We start from the raw sequence: 16,062 nt of genomic DNA on the forward strand, positions 1-16,062 counted from the left end.
AGAGATACTTCAATAGGTAGAAAGGATTCACTGTATTTGTTTGTGTGTCACTCTGAAAATATAGTTTTTTAAACAGATCTGGTACTTTACCAGGTGTGCCTTTAAGTAATTTCTATTGCATTTATACTTTAGGAGGATTAGGAAAGAGAGTAAAAGAACTCTTTGTCCGTTAGATTCATTAAATGTATTCATGCGTGTGTAAGTGGTATAGAGGCTGTGCTGCTCGGGAATCAGATCCTTGTCCTAGGGTGGAGAGAAAGGTGAAGGGTGTGATATTTACTGCTTGTGTAAGTGTCATAATAATTGTGTATTTGATTCTTTATTTTTAAATTACCTTCCTGGGCATTAAGCCAATTTTTTTTTGTATTTATCTTTTCTTCACAGAGTTAGGRAGGGTAAGGAGCCACACCTTGTGAGTGGTAAAAGTGCAGCTGCTCAGGATGTGAGTGTGTCATAGAACAGATAGGTCAGCAAAAAGGTGAAGAYAGAAATAACTCAACAGTTATTCTAGGAGGAAAAGGGCTTTAAAATGCTATAAAAATAGCTTTTAGTTCATGTTTCATTATAATATAAAGTATTTAGTATTAGCAAACCCACAGAAGATTTGAAGAATACATTCAGCTGGTACCACCGTGGGATGTATGAGTTGACTCCTAGGGTGTTTGCATACAACTGGTAGAAATTTAGCTATTTAGAACTTGCAGATACAGATAAAAATGTGCCTTCAGCATTTGTTAAGGCCTTTAACTAATGCTGAACGTGACTTTTGCAACCTTGATCAAGAAAGTGATGATTCTGCCACAGAGATGAATCTCACCATGTTCAGAAGGATCAGATTCAGTATATAAGCACTTGCTTAAATAATTTCTTGTGCCACTGCTAACACTGTAGAATAAATCTCCAAATAAAGGTGTAGGGCTTTGCGACAGTGTAACTTATATAATGTACAGGGTTTAGAGTACTGGGCAATCAGAGCCAGGGGAAGTCAGCAACAAAACAGGCTCAGAATTGATACTGAGGGAAATGAAACAAGGCACACRGATACGCATTTAAAGGCATTTTATACTTTTTGTTATGAAATAATGCACTTAACTGAGTGAATGAGATTCAGCAGAACACTCAATTGAACACACCTTTGCARGCTACAGCTCTTTCTTTTAATCTCTGTTATAGATCATTCGTTGGTTTTTAATTCTCTTTTAAAATACTAAATAAAAATAAAAAAGTTAGAATGCGTCTTAGGTCTTACATTTCATATATTTACAAGAGAAACCATTTCATTTCTTAGGAGGTGTGCTCACTAATAAGGCTTCTATTCTTTGTAGTAAACAACATATTTACAAGGCACAAATAACARAGTAGAAGCTGCAGAAGGGTTGTGGTGTGATAATTAAGTACAATGGCGACCCATATGAACAGAAAATGCCAAGGAGCTAAAACAAAGCAACAACAGCTTTGTTTGTTGACAGATGTAGGAGCCATATTGTTAGTTAATTGGGTAATGGTGTAAACATTTGCAAACTCTGCTGTCCCTCAGTGAATTAAGCAGCACACTGAAATTATGGTGAAAAGCTGCACAGTCCTTGTGCTGCTGCAGGTACTCCACAAGGCTCTTAGGACCCTTCTCAGTGTGGGGCACTGAGGAAGGGACATCATGTGGTGTTTTTATTTAAGGCACTTAAAGTTTGCAAACCTTAGACTAGGATGTGCACCTTGGATTACACTCAAGTGAATTATAGATTTCCATATGGTTACAGCCTAGAAGGTTGTGTTCAATGCCTGGGCATACTTTTGAGATTTTTTTTTTTCCTGAGTGTAGAAGTGACTTGTTATGATTTTCCTGCCTCTTCTGAAAAAAAAAAAAAAAAAGCAAACAAAAAACCCCAAAAAAATGGTTGCAGGATTTGAAAATAGAGATGTCTAAATTAATACAGGCTTGTACTAAAAAGAAAGAAAATTGCTTCTCTCAGGTGCCCAATGCCTCAGATGCTGTGAATTGCACAGACCCCTCTYTACCTCGCTCCCTGTTCAGTAACAGACTGTAGCAGAATACCAAAACATTAAAAAATGCAACAAGATACTTAATTAGCATACTTCTGTAATCACAAACTTAAATGCACTACTTTGGCTGTTTTTTACATAACAGGTTTGCTTTCGAAGATAATAACCTTTCAATAATTCAAGCAGCATCTGTGCAGGAATGCATAATTGGACTGTAGATAATAGGAATCTAAAATTGAGTCTGGTTTTTGTAAATTATTTTTCCCTTCAGACATTTAGCAGTAGCTCACCATGGTACATGAAGTTTAAGAAAATATGTTCCTGCTTTGGGAATAAAAATAATGCATCTGTTTGGTTCTTGGGTTTGGTTTGGGTTTATTAATTATGTAATTTTTAAAAAATTCTGCTGCAGTCAGATGAAATTACACTGATTTTGATGGTCTTAGGARGTGATAAGCTTTGAATGTTTGTTTAAATAATAATTTTTCCCTAATTATTCAATAAGACAGTAGAAATGCAAATATATTTTAAGTTTGCCTGATTTAGTTGGGGGGATAGAGTGAGAAGCAGTACTATTTTTGTTAGGATTAGTAAATTTGGCTTTTAAGAAAATTATATGGAGATTTCTTATTAATTCATAATATTTGGTGTGCTGGACCCATAATATTTTGATAAAAAATATTTTTAGAAAGCAGTAGCATGCTGTGATCACAGATGAAACAAATTTAACTTTAGAAAAAATGTTTATTGGCATTTATACCTATGGCATAAGACTAATAAGCTGTTCACAAGCAGACTTCTGATAACTGGTGTGCTCACACAGCAGAATAAAACTAAAACAAAATTACCAGGGAACATAAGTTTAAAAATGGAAGTGAAATATTTCAGAAAGTGGTTCATCTTTCTACAGAAGCTTTGCCATATTTTGAAGGATGTCACAGCATTGGCTTGTAATCTTGAACATCTGAAGGACACTGGGACACTTGTTGTCATTTATTTGTCTGTATAAATAAATATATTGTGTAATAATCACACAACTAAACAGTTTTCTCCCAGCCTGGGGTCACTGAGGTGTCTGGAAAGCTTTGAAGTGATGAAAGCAGAGTGTTCCACCAAGTGACATGGAGCAAGGAAGGGAGCAGGAAAATAAAGTTTCCCTTTTCAGTGGAGAGGAAGGGAGTAGGAAAATAGTTTCCCTATTCAGTGGGGAGATCCTGTTGGGTTGGCATGCTGCTTGCATCATCAGTTTGATTGAACTTTTAGGGTAATTATCTAGGAGTACTGTTTTATTTTTCCTCTTAACTTGTGTGTTCTATTAATTCTTCCAAAAATTCTTAATTTTGACAAATTCATGCATTACCTTATGGTAGAGACCAGACCTGTGATTCTGTGATTCTTGGAATTAATGTCAGGGATTCTGTTGGTTATTATTCTGTTCATTGTTACGACAAAATAATTCTTGTAATAACAACAGAGCATACAATATATATTTCTTAACCTGAATCCTGGAAAATAATACTCACTACTTCAGTTACCCCTGATGGAGGGACTCAAAAATCTTCCCAGTGAAAATCTGCACTGTGAAGATAAACAGTTCAAAATTCTGCTTACACCTATCTTTGTGTTCATGTATTTACAGGTGACCCAGCTGGATCCAAATAAATCATTACTGGAGGTAAAACTGTATCCTCAAGAAACCCTTTTCCTAGAGGCAAAAGAATAGATCCAACAAGATTGTAGGACTAATGATCCTTTGATAAGACAGAGGCACAACATCAAGAGGAAGACTTCTTTGAGCACCACCTTGTACTGAAATCCAGTTCAATTCCATGTCACGAGTTTGCCTCTTGCAAGAATCCTGAAAAATTGAAAAAACAAACATAGCTACTTAAAATTTCACATTCATGAGTATATGTTTCCAACCTCATTTAAATGAGCAGAAGATAAAGTTCTGCTATGAACACTGAACATTATGATTCTGTTGCTCACTTATCATCCGGCTTTTGTTATAATTAATGCACTGTTAAAATGTGAGTGATTGTTAAGTAGAATTTTTACTCCTCAAATGCCCCTTTTTCACCAAGAAATCTTGGACATTTCTGCCTGTACTTTTGACACTAGAATGCTGTATATTTGATATCTCACTGAGCCAGTGCTCTCATATATATGCATTTTATTTCCGTGTTTGAATTTCTACTTCGTCAACTAATTTAAAAAGGCAGAAAAAAATTAATGGGACATTCTCAGCCATGAAAATTTAACAGTATTATAGTAGAAAGCATATAATTTTTGTTAGTACTTTCTGACTTCTTTGATAAGATGTAAGGTTTTGTTTGGAGAATATAGTTTGACATATATGCGAGATATTTATTTACCGGTTCTGCTTTGGGTCTCAGTTCCAATTGAGTTTAGGAAGTATTTTCCATTACATTGCAGTGTGAAACTGCTTCTTGCATGATGTGAATATTTAAATAACATTAGACATGGCCAGTACCAGAAACCTGGTATCTTGCCAACACTTCAGGAATCAGCTGATATTGAATATCAGCTGTTAAAAACCTTTCAAATACCAGATACAAAAGTTCTTTATTTCTCATTTTGAAAGAAAGGGCAGTTCCCATTTTAGCAGTTTTTCTTCATTCTGGCACTGGCTTGTCTCCTATTTCTCTGCTGGTGTAAAGCACCTTGTTTGGCTCATCAAACAATGGGTATTTTAAGGGGTGGTGTAATAAGAAATCTGCCTTATTGTTGCACACTTTGGACATTTTAACAATACATTACTGATCCCGTCTCAAATTAAAGAAATCCTAGTTCTCTTGTCTGAAATGTATGCACCAGCTAGCTGCTATCTGATGTGGAAAAATCTGGTACTTTAAATTTCTCAACCATAGAATGAGCATACTGAGGCTAAGACCATAACGTGCAGTTGATGCCAAACCTGCATCAAAACTGGTTTGTTTGGGGTTTTTTTCCCTTCCTTTTTTTTTCTCTTTTTTCTTCCTTTTTTTTCTTTTTTTTTTTTTTTTTTTTTTTTTTTTTAACCCCTTTTTTTTTCTTTTCTCTCTGGGCTTACAGGATAGTGCACGATAGCACTACAGGATTGTCATCTGCTAATCAATTTTTTTTTCTTTTAAAGCCTGGCACATTGTTTTCCATCTATGTTTATACGTAATTCATAGTGTTTATCGTAGATGAATTAGTTCTGATTTGAAAATTTTATACTAAGCTAAAACCAGTTGCACACACCTTGTAGTCTTTTTTTCTTCRGAAGGATGGTGATATAAAATTAAATGTATGCCTATTATTAGGATGTTAGTGATGCTGATATATTGTTACCTTTACCAAAAAAGCGAATTTCTGAGCGGGGAAAGCCTTATTCTACCTTTTATAATTCTGTAATTAGTGAGTGCTACACCAGACACTTTTAAAAGTGACGTATCTATGACAAACAAAAGGTTTGAAAGTGTAAGCAAATCCTARTAATTTGCAGTTCACAAATAAAAGAATTCATAGCCAATAGAATGATAAATGTATGTGTAATGGAAAGCTGAATGCAGACGCTTCATGCTGAACTTTAGTTTCCTTGCAAAAAAAAAAAATTCCACTGCATTTATTAAATAAGAAATTAACATGGGTTGCAAATTGGGGTGATGCCRTTTCTACAAACAATCACAGTAAAACATACAGCAGGATTTTAAAGTGATGCATATCTTTTTTTTCTCCTTCTAAGCTGGCTGTTGAGGAAAGGTATTGCTGAAATAGTGCTACACAAAGCAAAGCGACCTTTCAGCTAACTTGTTTATATTCATCTGTTCTGTTTAACTTCTGTTTGATCTCATCAGGCTGTTTTCTCTCACTCAACTTGATTTCTGTATTTTGACTATATATTCTTTACTTTGATACTAGTTTTATAAAGTTATTAAATGTGGCTTGAATATTTGTTGCACTTGTTGAAGTCAGTGCTCCCAGGGCTGTTTTGGCCCTTTTTTTTGCCCCCCTAAACTCTTTCATTAYTTTTTCCCTCATTTTGTTCATATTGCAAAATACACTGTCATGATCAAAATGTTCTAGTGATAATTAACTGGAAGTGTTCAAAGTGGTGGCATTACTGCCCTCTGATATAAAGWTATTGAGATCAGTATACAGGGATCATTCTGCCACGACGTAAACAAGTGTATCGCTCTTTAAATAAAACATTAATGATTTTGGTCCTTAAATACTTTGGGGCCTGATTTCAAGAAGCARCCATCTCGAGTCACCTTTCTGAATCACACCATCAACACAAACCAATCCCTCTGTAGAAATATTAATATTCTATGCCATCATTTTCTGCTCTCCTGGTATTCACTTCGCACACACTGCTGGCACAGATAATCCTCTAGTCAGTCGAATTTTGTAATTCAGCATTACCCTAAAACTGTAACACCATCGCTGTGGAGCGTCTCCCTGATTCTGCCTTTTTATCTTCAGGTTCTTCACATTAATGGATTACCATTAACGTGATTAATGCATTAATTGTAAGTCTTAAGGAATTACTGTTACTGAAAGGAATCCCGTGCGCTGCGTCGACTTCCATTCCTCGTTGGGGTGAAGGTGGGGCACGCTCTGACTTTGGGAGARACTCTCTGCCTGTTGACAGTGGTGTTTGAAATCATTATTGGAGACCATGCAGAGCACGAGTGTCAGCTCTGTGCTCTCTGCATGTGCACCCTTCAGCTCAGTGCGAGTGCTGAGGGTGTTTCTGATGGAGCTGTGCTGGGGGCTTTGTCTGTTCTTTTTAATGTAGCAGAAGAGGACTTTGGCTTTCATAAACTGTACCTACTCGGTGACATTAGAAACTTAAAAAATAAATTTTCAATTGCAGCAATATTTCTACTAAAAAGTTACATGATTTCAGTCTTCCATGTGTGGGGAAAGGTCAAATCCCAATATCCCAGATTCTCAGGGCTGAAGCGTTTCATTATCCGGGCCTCGTGTCCAGGTTCCCTGGACAATGCCTGAGATTTCAGTCCCTCAAATAGATTCCACAGCAGGCACCAAACACATGAGCAGGTGTCTCTGCATGTGAAGAGTCACTACCAGGCAGAAGCAGGAGCTGCTTGGAGCAGTCCATTGGAGATGCTGAAGATGGAGATGCCTCGTGTGAGCCATTCCTCCCTGGAGCAAAGGCTTCCCACTCTGCTGTCCTGCTCCTGAGGGCTCCCAGGCCGTGCATCAAGGTAAGCACCAAGAGCTTCCAGCATTTGACAAAGCAGAGGTTGCATTTTTATTTGGAAACAGTGATGCTGGCCTCGTCCAGATTAGGAGTTTTCAGTGATGGTAATTCACACTTCAGTTTTTCCAGTATTGTGAGGGTCTGTGGGGAAACGAGCCCTTGTGTTGGACATTTCCTAGTCTGCTTCAACACCACCATAGCACAGCTGCTGTCAGAGCTGTATGGCTGCCAAAATACAGAATTCCTTTAAGGTCCTTGAGAGGGAGGGTGCAAACAGGAGCATCAATCTCCAGGCTGGCAGCTGGGTGCTTGTCTGGGATGAGCCATCCTTGACAGTGAATGTTCACTGCAGCCTTTGGTCTTTTGGAACAAAGGAGCTGGGAAGGGAGACTGAATGATCATTCTGCACCCAAGTTTAGTTTTATTATTCTGCTCGTATAGGAGAGAAGGCAACTGCAGTAGCCTTAATTATGTTTTTTTTTTTTCTGGACAAGTCATGAAAGTAAGCAGGAATTACTATACACTATACACAGCATGAAACATTGTTGTCTATCTGAAACTATTTCCCCACAGATGACAAAGGTAAGGAATAGCAAATTTAGTACTAAACATGTCACATTCCAGGCAGTTCTGTACTCAGTTTAGTCTGATAAAGATCTGTGTTCCTGCCAGCAGAGGCACCTCTGCCCCCACCTTAACTGACTTTTTTTTTTTTTCCTGGAGGAGTTTTGGAGCTGATGCAGCTCCCTAATGTGTCTCTAGATTGACTCAGTGAAGAGAGGAAGAGGAAGGCTGGGCTGCTCCTCCTGACAGCAYTGCTGATTTATGTGGGGTGAAATCGATCATGCTTCTTGAAATATTTTTTTTAATACCTTAGTATTACCTTTGCATTTTAAATATTTTTAAATTATTATTTCAAGTAAATTAAATGCTATAAAGGTTTTGCTCTCTKAAATTTCCTTAAGTCTTGCCAAAGTCTGCAGCCCAGAATTCAGGAAGTAGGAAGGCAGAGGGAAAGTYCTTGAGTGTGTGCAGTGAAGGCAAGGCTCACTCTAGGTCCAATTCTTCACTCCAGATCCGAGCACCCTAAAAGTTCCAGTGGGTTTTAACRTCTCAGAGAATTCACTCCTTAGTCAGGGTTTTCCTCTGTGGATTCTTTTATGTGTAATGAAGACTGAAGTCACACTGCAGCCTTAATATAATTCAATTAAAATGTCACTCAACTGCTGGTTATAGAAGGARGCTTCATTAGTTCCTGTGATTACAAAACTGGGTAACAGGATCATTATTTTGTACTTAGTACCAGTAAGTTTCCTTTACTGTTTTCCCAGCTCCATGTTGTGACAGTATTCCACAGAATTCTGCAGTTCGTTGCTGATCCCTTTTGATCCACTCAACTTGAACGAGTTTGTATTATTTATTAATATCATCAGCTCACCACTGATCCCTTTCTCCAAGTAGTGGTGTTTGAGGACCTTGAATAACACAAAGGTTCCCACACAAATCCTTGAGGACTTTGCTGGAATCCTCTCACTGTGAAATTGTTGCTTTCTGCTTCCAGCTCGCAATCTCTGATAATATTACTTTATTTTTTTTAACTCAAGAGAAAATGTTTCCACTGTAGTAAACACCACTACAAATGAAAAACTACCAGCTTAGTTTTTCTGCAGTTACCTTATTTGTAATAAAAGGAAAATGTTTTCGTCCAATCTTCTGGCAGGTTTCCTGTTTTCGATACTTTTAATGATCCTTTGCACCTTTGGTAATTGTTCCTTTGGTCTGTCAGTTGTTTAGTTCTGGGTTTGTATCTTCCAAAAGTTAAATTTCCATGGATTTTCTAATTTTCTTGTCTAGTTTCCTACTTTGAGTCTGTCTTCCGATTGCATCCTTTAATGTGCTGGTTCTCGTGACCCAACTCCTTCTTGAGGGCACTCTGTAGTCTTTTTAAGTCAGATACATGTGTACTCTGAGGATCTAAGACAGCATCTTCAAAGTTTTGGTTACAATCTTAGTCTTTTACCTGTGACTTTGATTTCTCGTTTATTATCTTCCTCTTYATGCCATTTTCTTCTAAAAGGTTAGTGCTGCTCTGGTGATTTAAAAAAGCTATTATCATTTAGTAAACTARTGAATATGTTTTCATTTACCTAAAAATGGAGTTTCCATCATTTTATTTGCCTCTATGCTTTATTTAATATACTGCCACAGTCCCCATTAGCATGAGTTACTGTCACTCGTAAGTATTTTATACCTTGTAAATACGGCATCCTACTCATGATCTTGCCTTTTCTAAATTTACAGCTAGACCTAATTTGTTGTCATTTGAAAACTCCCGTTCTGTTGCAGCCATTTTAGGAGTTTAAAAGTTATTCTAAGATGTACTTAGAAATATTTTTCACTTCGTGTAGGCCTGTTTGCCTGTTTATGTGTCTTGATTAATTTGGACTTTCTGTAAGGGAAAGCATTTCCAAACCGTGGTGCCAATGGAGAAGGAATTTTTTTAATGACAACTATAAACTCCCTGATGCAGMAGAACAAAATAATTTATAGATTGTGGATTAATAAAGAAAAAAGGGGAGTAGGTATTTTTTAGAGGTGAAGTATAACCTGCAAATTAAAGAGAACACTCCGTTGCTGAAATACACTTCTTCAAGGTTTAGAYGAAGGTGGGTAAGACATTGTGTGGCTGTTGCAGTGTCGTCCAACGTGGGAAAACCAAACCAAATAAACAAACAAAAACACACCCAAAAAAATCTCCGCCTTGGTGCGGGTTCCGCCGCGCCTTCGCACCTCGCGGCCGCCGAATCCCGGGGAGATGTTGGCTTGGAGAAGCGGGATGGGGCCGAAGGCACCTCCCGGGCATCCCCCGGGACCGGCCCGCACCGCAGCCGCCCTTCGGCCTCTCCCGGGCGGGATGGAGCCGCCGGGGCAGAATTCCCGGGGGTACCGGAGCGCTGCGCGGGCGCGGAGCCGCCCCCGCGGGTCTCGCTTCCCTTCCCTCCGCGGCTGCTCTGGCTCCGCATCCCGGCCCGGCTCTRCCAGCACCGCCACCAAAAATTATTMTAGAWTTATTTWAAAAATAATTAAAGCGAAGTCAAAAGAAGGGAAAAGCCTCGATGCCGCGCTTTGGACCGGCGCGGCGGCTGCGCCTTTCCCCACGGGCGTGGGCGGAGATGGAGCCGCTCAGCCCGGCCCTGGGCGCGCAAGGAGAACTTGGGCATTCCCGGGGGGAAAAAAAAAAAATTACAACCCAACGACCCACGAACAAGCATCCAGCCAACCAAACAAATGGAGCCGCATGCTCGGACATCGCCCCAGCCCTGCCCGGTCCCGGTGATGGCACCGGCGCAGGGCTGGACGGTGCCGTGGTAGATTGCGRATGGTCCATCATTAACTGGAAAGAAATCTGTGTTTGTATAAGGCCCCCGTTAAATATCGCACGTGAAGTGTAAAAAGAATACAAGCATCATTTTTCCCCCGAAGTGCGTGCGGTTTTTGATGACGCTGTTSCAGCGGCCCTCCCGCCCCTCCGCAAACACCCTCGATATGTCTCTAACGATATASACTGTGTTTATCTATCGCATTCCGGCAGGATTGTTCAGCTCCTGAGCTCCTGGGGCAATAAACATTGAAGGGGGGAATCCTCTGGCAAATCCGACCGGGGCTGTCATGATCATGAATAAAAATAAAAGGATTAATCTTCTGCTTTCGCCTAATGAAACAATTTAGCCTCCGAAATATGGAAGCGCTCCGATGTGCTGAGCCGGGATGTGGCCGGGCAGATGCTGGAGCGGTGCGGGGGGAGCRGCCCCGCACCTTGGGGTGTCCGTCCCGCTGCCACGGGCGGGGGCATTTCCCCGCCGCCCCCGCCCCGGACCGGTCGCCGGGCCCCAGCAGGCAGGAGGGAGCTCCAGGGTTTTTAATTACACTCCTTCCCTTTGCTCCCTTCATTTTTCTGCACCCTTTGCAGTGAGACACACTTGGAATTAGAGTGGTTGTGACATTTTGGTGGCAGCTTATTGTGCGGAACACTTAAAGTTTAAAAAACAAGCCCCATAGAAGTTGAGGGGCTTAAAGCAGCCCCCTTTGTGGGGCAAGACATAGAGTTTTGATTCTGGACAATGGTGTTTCTCAAATTTCTTCCAAAAACCTGCACCCCATCTGTGATCTCAATGAAATCGCTTTTCTCTCTCCCTTCAATTCATTTGGCAAAGGCGAAGCAGATGCATGGGACGGGGTCTGAATTTTAATTATTAGGTTTTACCTGAAACAAAACAGCAAATCCTTTTTACCATGTGTTTGAAGTTAGGAGACGGGTAGGGGAATATAAAATATAATTAAAAAGCTCTCGGATCGTTAGGGAGCTGACAAGAGCCTTTTTAATGAACCTCTCGGAGCGCCCCACGGTAAATTAGCAGAGCGGGGCTTTCCCGAGTCATTCTGGCTCGGAGCTGCTGCCCCGCGGTACCTGCGCGTGTCCCCGCGGCCGCCGAGAGCTGCGGCACACGCGGGTGTCCCTGAGCCGCGGATCCCCGCGGAGCCTCCGCTGCCGCGCAGGGGACGCGGGGGAGGCAGCGGAGCAGCCCGTGCTGAGCCGCCCCCGGCCCGCGGCCGCTCCGTCGATCCGCCGAGGTTCGCAGCGCTGCCGGGACAGCCCCCCCTCCGTCCCCGCTTCCCGCGCATTARCTCAAAGTGCATTTAACCATCAATAAGGTGCGAGGGGAAAATTGTCTGTCACTTTAATCCATGCCCGAGGGGCTGGGAAATAAAAAAGGGAGAGGGAGAAGGAGGGAGGGAGAGAAAAGCAAAGGTCTTAAAGAGCCCCAAATCCACAGGAGAGCGGTGGGAATGCGGAGCCGGGCTCGGCTCCCTGGCCGGCCCTCCGTGGGCAGCGAGCCCCGGGCAGGCAGCGCTGRCTCCGGAGGTTGAGCCCGGCTGGTTTAGGAGAGAACCCGATCTACTTAGCGCGGAGCGAGGCCGGGGTGGGAGCGGGGCATGGGGGCGCCGGGCTCCCCCCGAGCTGTCCCAGCCCTCGCCGCACTCCCCGGCAAGGAAGGGAAACTCCAGCCGCGCCCTCCTCATCTGTGGATCCGCTCAGCTCGTCTCTCCGGCGGGTGGAAGAAGGGGAGAGCAGAGCGGGGGCCGGCATGAACACCCCCGCACCCCCTGTCCCCGCAGAGCGCTGCCCCCGGCCGGGACGCGTGGCTTTCCCCCTCCACGGGCTGAGGCTGCTCTCCCGCCCGCCCCACTAAAGCGATTAAGATTTCCTTCCCTTCCCTTGGGAAGCCCGAGCCCGAGCCCCAGCCAAACCCGGGGGACATCAGCCAGCGCTGAAAGCCCTGGGGACGGACCACGGATTTTTAATTTTTAGCTCCAGCACACGAGGGAGGGGGTGTGATGGATGGATTTTTGCGTGTGTGAGCTTTTTTCCCTCTTTCTGTGTGTCGGTGTGCGTATGTGTGGATGGGCGCAAGCTCTCAGAGAAAAGAAATTTTAGAGTAACAACTRAAGGCTTTCTCGTGCAGTTATTTTAAGGGCTTTGTTCAGTGCCTGAAGGGGGATGCGCCCATTTGTTCGGGAGGGGATTCATCACATGCCCCTTTCATGTGAACCAGAGGTTAACAACCTAATGAGCACTTGGTGAAGAGATGAAGCGTGTAAAGAGCCCGATTTTCCCAAATCCTGGGCTGCTGTCTTGGGGATGTGCTACTCTAACCTCTGCTGGGCTAATAGTCTCCGCACTTCCAGCGGGGAGGCCCCGGGAAGCCCCCGGGTCCAGCCGCGCTCAGGCGGGGCAGCAGCAGCGAGGCGGCTCGGTCGCGATGCCCCGCCGGGGAGCCGGGGGGGCGCGGCCCCACCGCTACATATGTTGGGTCAAGTCTCCCCATTGTGAGCGTGTAAAAAGGTGTAAAAACTCAATCATCTGTAGCTTTTTTAAAGGGAGGGCTTACCCTGGATTTGTTGCATAATGGATTGTTAAAAAAGTAGAGGGTTGAATTAAAACTGTTCCCTAGTCACTTTTAATTAGACCACTCTATTTAATTAGCAAAGTTGAAACATGCAATTAAAATTAGCTCAGTTTAGCACATATTAAAGGAAAYGGGGGACGCGGCTCCGGCTCGTATTAAAGCGAGTCGGAGGAGAAATGGCGGAGAAGTCTGAGAGTAAGAGAAATGACTCTGTGGAGGTAATTCAGCCGGCGGCCATCTGTCAGAGGACGRGCCGTGCCCCTTCACTACGGCCCCGAGCCCAATGTCCGTCTGATGACCGTCCCCGCAAGGCCAGCGCCATGAGCGCGGCCGGAGCCGCTGGACGGTGCGAAGCCCTTCGAGGGCCGCGTGTCTGTGGGTTTAGGATGCGATTCTCTCCAAAAGCCGGCGGCTGCTACCTGTGCCGGCCCCGGCGGATCCCCGAGGGGTCAGGCAGCCCCGGCCCCGCCGCCCGCCCCGGTGCGGGTTCCCCCCGTGCGGCCGTCGGGCTGCGGGCGGAGAGGAGCCCCGAATTTCCCTTATTTTCCTCCAAATATTTCTCCCTTGTCGCTTTTTCCTCCCCCACTGGGAGCAGAGAAATCGAGTTAATAATGTTTCAAATACTTGAGAAGTCCGTGCTAACGGGAGTTCCGTCTCCCTTTCGTCGCTCCGGAACTGAAGAGGTTGCCTGGACTAGGAGGAATGTGCCTTTTTCTTGAAGGGGGGGGGTAGCGGTGGTGGTAATTTTCATTCTTGTAATATTGGTTTGGGGATAATTACTTTTAATGTCAAAAAGATTTAGTTTAATATCATCTCTATTAGGCGGCTGGGCGGATAATTAAAAGTGAAGATGATAGCAGCAGGGAAACAGATGGCATTTGCTTACTTTGATTCAGTAGGTAAATAATGAAAAAGTCAATGGCAAACCCCCTAGAACAATTGAAACCTTAAAGAGCACTAACATTAGCAGGTACTTACAAACTGTCTTCCGCTAAGAACGAGATGAAAATACACTAATCAAGAACTATATTTCTCTGGGATGCTTCCGAGCTCTGCGCTGCTTGCGGGCGTGCGTGTCCCTTCCCCCGCATGGCAGCCAATAGCYGGGCGCTTTTTAATTAAGATTTTACTGCTGCAATTGGGGGAAACTGCAGCCGCACCGTTGCTGCAGCCCTGTCAAACTTGAGCACGGGAGCAGCCATACACGGGAAGCCTTTAGGTGAATCAAGGGGAGTGAGGAGAGGAAGAAACACCGGGGAAATCGGGGTTTCTCCAGAATAAATCTATGAGACCCCTGTCGTGTTTTATCGAGCTGACCCAGGCGTGAGCGCTGGGCCGTGGGCTCCGAGTGATGCGTGTTTGGATGCTGCCAGAGTCAAACGCACAGCGGGGATAACTGAGCAGCGACCACGCAACGAAATGCGGCTTTGCTGGTCATTCCTRTAATAACGAAGTAGCGTCGATTTTCGCGCGTGTGGAGGGCGCGAGCTGCCCTGACCATGTTGAGGTTCTCTCTGGGACCCCTTAGCTCTGGCGGCTCCGAGGGCCGGCGGCTCTCCGCGCTCGGCCGGGGCAGGACACTCGCCCCACGCCCTGGAACCGACCCAGGCGCCCGGTGCCAGCCCGGGCTGCTCCTGCGGGGAGAAGTGAGGAGCCGGGTCCAAGCCTGAGTTCCTCCCGTGGTTTGACGCAGGGAGTTGCACCCAGAGCCAAGCTGGGAGMGAAATCAATCTCGGGGGCTTTAAAGTCGCATTTCACCGGGTTTGGAGAAATGAATTTCTCTTTCCTCGTCCCGCCCGGGCAGCGGGAGCGCGGCTGCTCTGTGCGTGCCTAAAACAAACATCCCTCCCCCAGAAAGACACGGGAGCAGGGATGTACAAGAAGATTTTATTGTGCCTCGTCAAACAGAAATGAATTGCAGTAGGAGAGAAGGGAGGAAGAAGGGAGGGGTGGGGGGAGAGCAACATCCACCTCCCCGCTGCCTCCCGTCCATCCTCACACACACACAGGGCTCTGGCAGGCCGGGACGGAGCTGGAGAGAGCCCCGAGCCCGTGGCAAGTCCTGGCCGCGCCTCTGCTACTCTGGGCGAACTCACAGCTCAGGGGTGGCTTGTTTGAATAAATCTGCGAAATGTACGCGCTGTCTGGATTCACAGGGAAAGTTTTCAAAGGAAAATACGGGCACGGGAGGTATTATKGTAGTTAAAATATCAAACCGGTGACAAGTGAGATTCCGGGCTCTCCTTTTCTAAACGCACCTCGTAGGAGAAGAACAACACGGAATAGTTGTGTCCCGGTTGAAAGCGGACCTTTCAGCCACTTTCCTCCTGGAAAGCGAAAAAGCAGGGACTCCCTGAGCCCGGAGCAGGGCGCCGAGTCCGAGGAGAGGCCTCGGCTCCGGGTCAGGAGCGGCGCCGGCGAAGAGCGGCGCTTCCCGGGAGCGGCGGCTTCTCCTCCAGCCCCCGCCGCCTTCGGGCGCCTGCCGGGGCTGCTGCCGGCCCAGGGGGAGGCCGGAGAGGAGCGGAGCGTGGGAAACCGTCAAACACGCCTGAAATCGGGGGAGATTTGGATAAATGTTCTCAGAACTTGCTGAATCCTGGAGCTGCATTACATAGTTCTGCAATTTATTTTTTTTATTTAATAAATCCCTACTATTACGATGTCGGATTGATATAAAGTGTAACATTTGTGACATTTAAAACCAGCACATGGCTAAGTGTTTTGGGCGAAGGGCTGTCCTCTGCTGACTTTGGATGAGCAGCAGAAACAGGCAGTGGGCGTTTACAGAGAGTSCCCAGCTCTGGGACGCTGCACCCCAGCTCTGCCTGTTCACAGTGAGYGGGGCCGTGCTGCAGGAGCCCAGGGAAACAGCCTCGG

The 16,062-nt window shown here is 44.7% G+C and overlaps 1 protein-coding gene across 1 annotated transcript in view; it reads left to right on the forward strand.

Moving 5' to 3' along the window:
* The window catches only part of FAF1 (Fas associated factor 1), a 146,896-nt gene extending 139,941 nt beyond the window's left edge, over nt 1-6,955 (forward strand). The window contains exon 19 of the mRNA XM_057367063.1: nt 3,641-6,955. Coding sequence (XP_057223046.1) covers nt 3,641-3,724 — 84 coding nt within the window. The 3' untranslated portion in view covers nt 3,725-6,955. The remainder of the gene's footprint in view (nt 1-3,640) is intronic.
* Nucleotides 6,956-16,062: the final 9,107 nt, after the last annotated feature.

The sequence above is a fragment of the Malurus melanocephalus genome, unplaced genomic scaffold (genome assembly GCF_030028575.1).
Source record: "Malurus melanocephalus ecotype Western Australia unplaced genomic scaffold, MMel_1.1 scaffold_74, whole genome shotgun sequence".
Classification (NCBI taxonomy): domain Eukaryota; kingdom Metazoa; phylum Chordata; class Aves; order Passeriformes; family Maluridae; genus Malurus; species Malurus melanocephalus.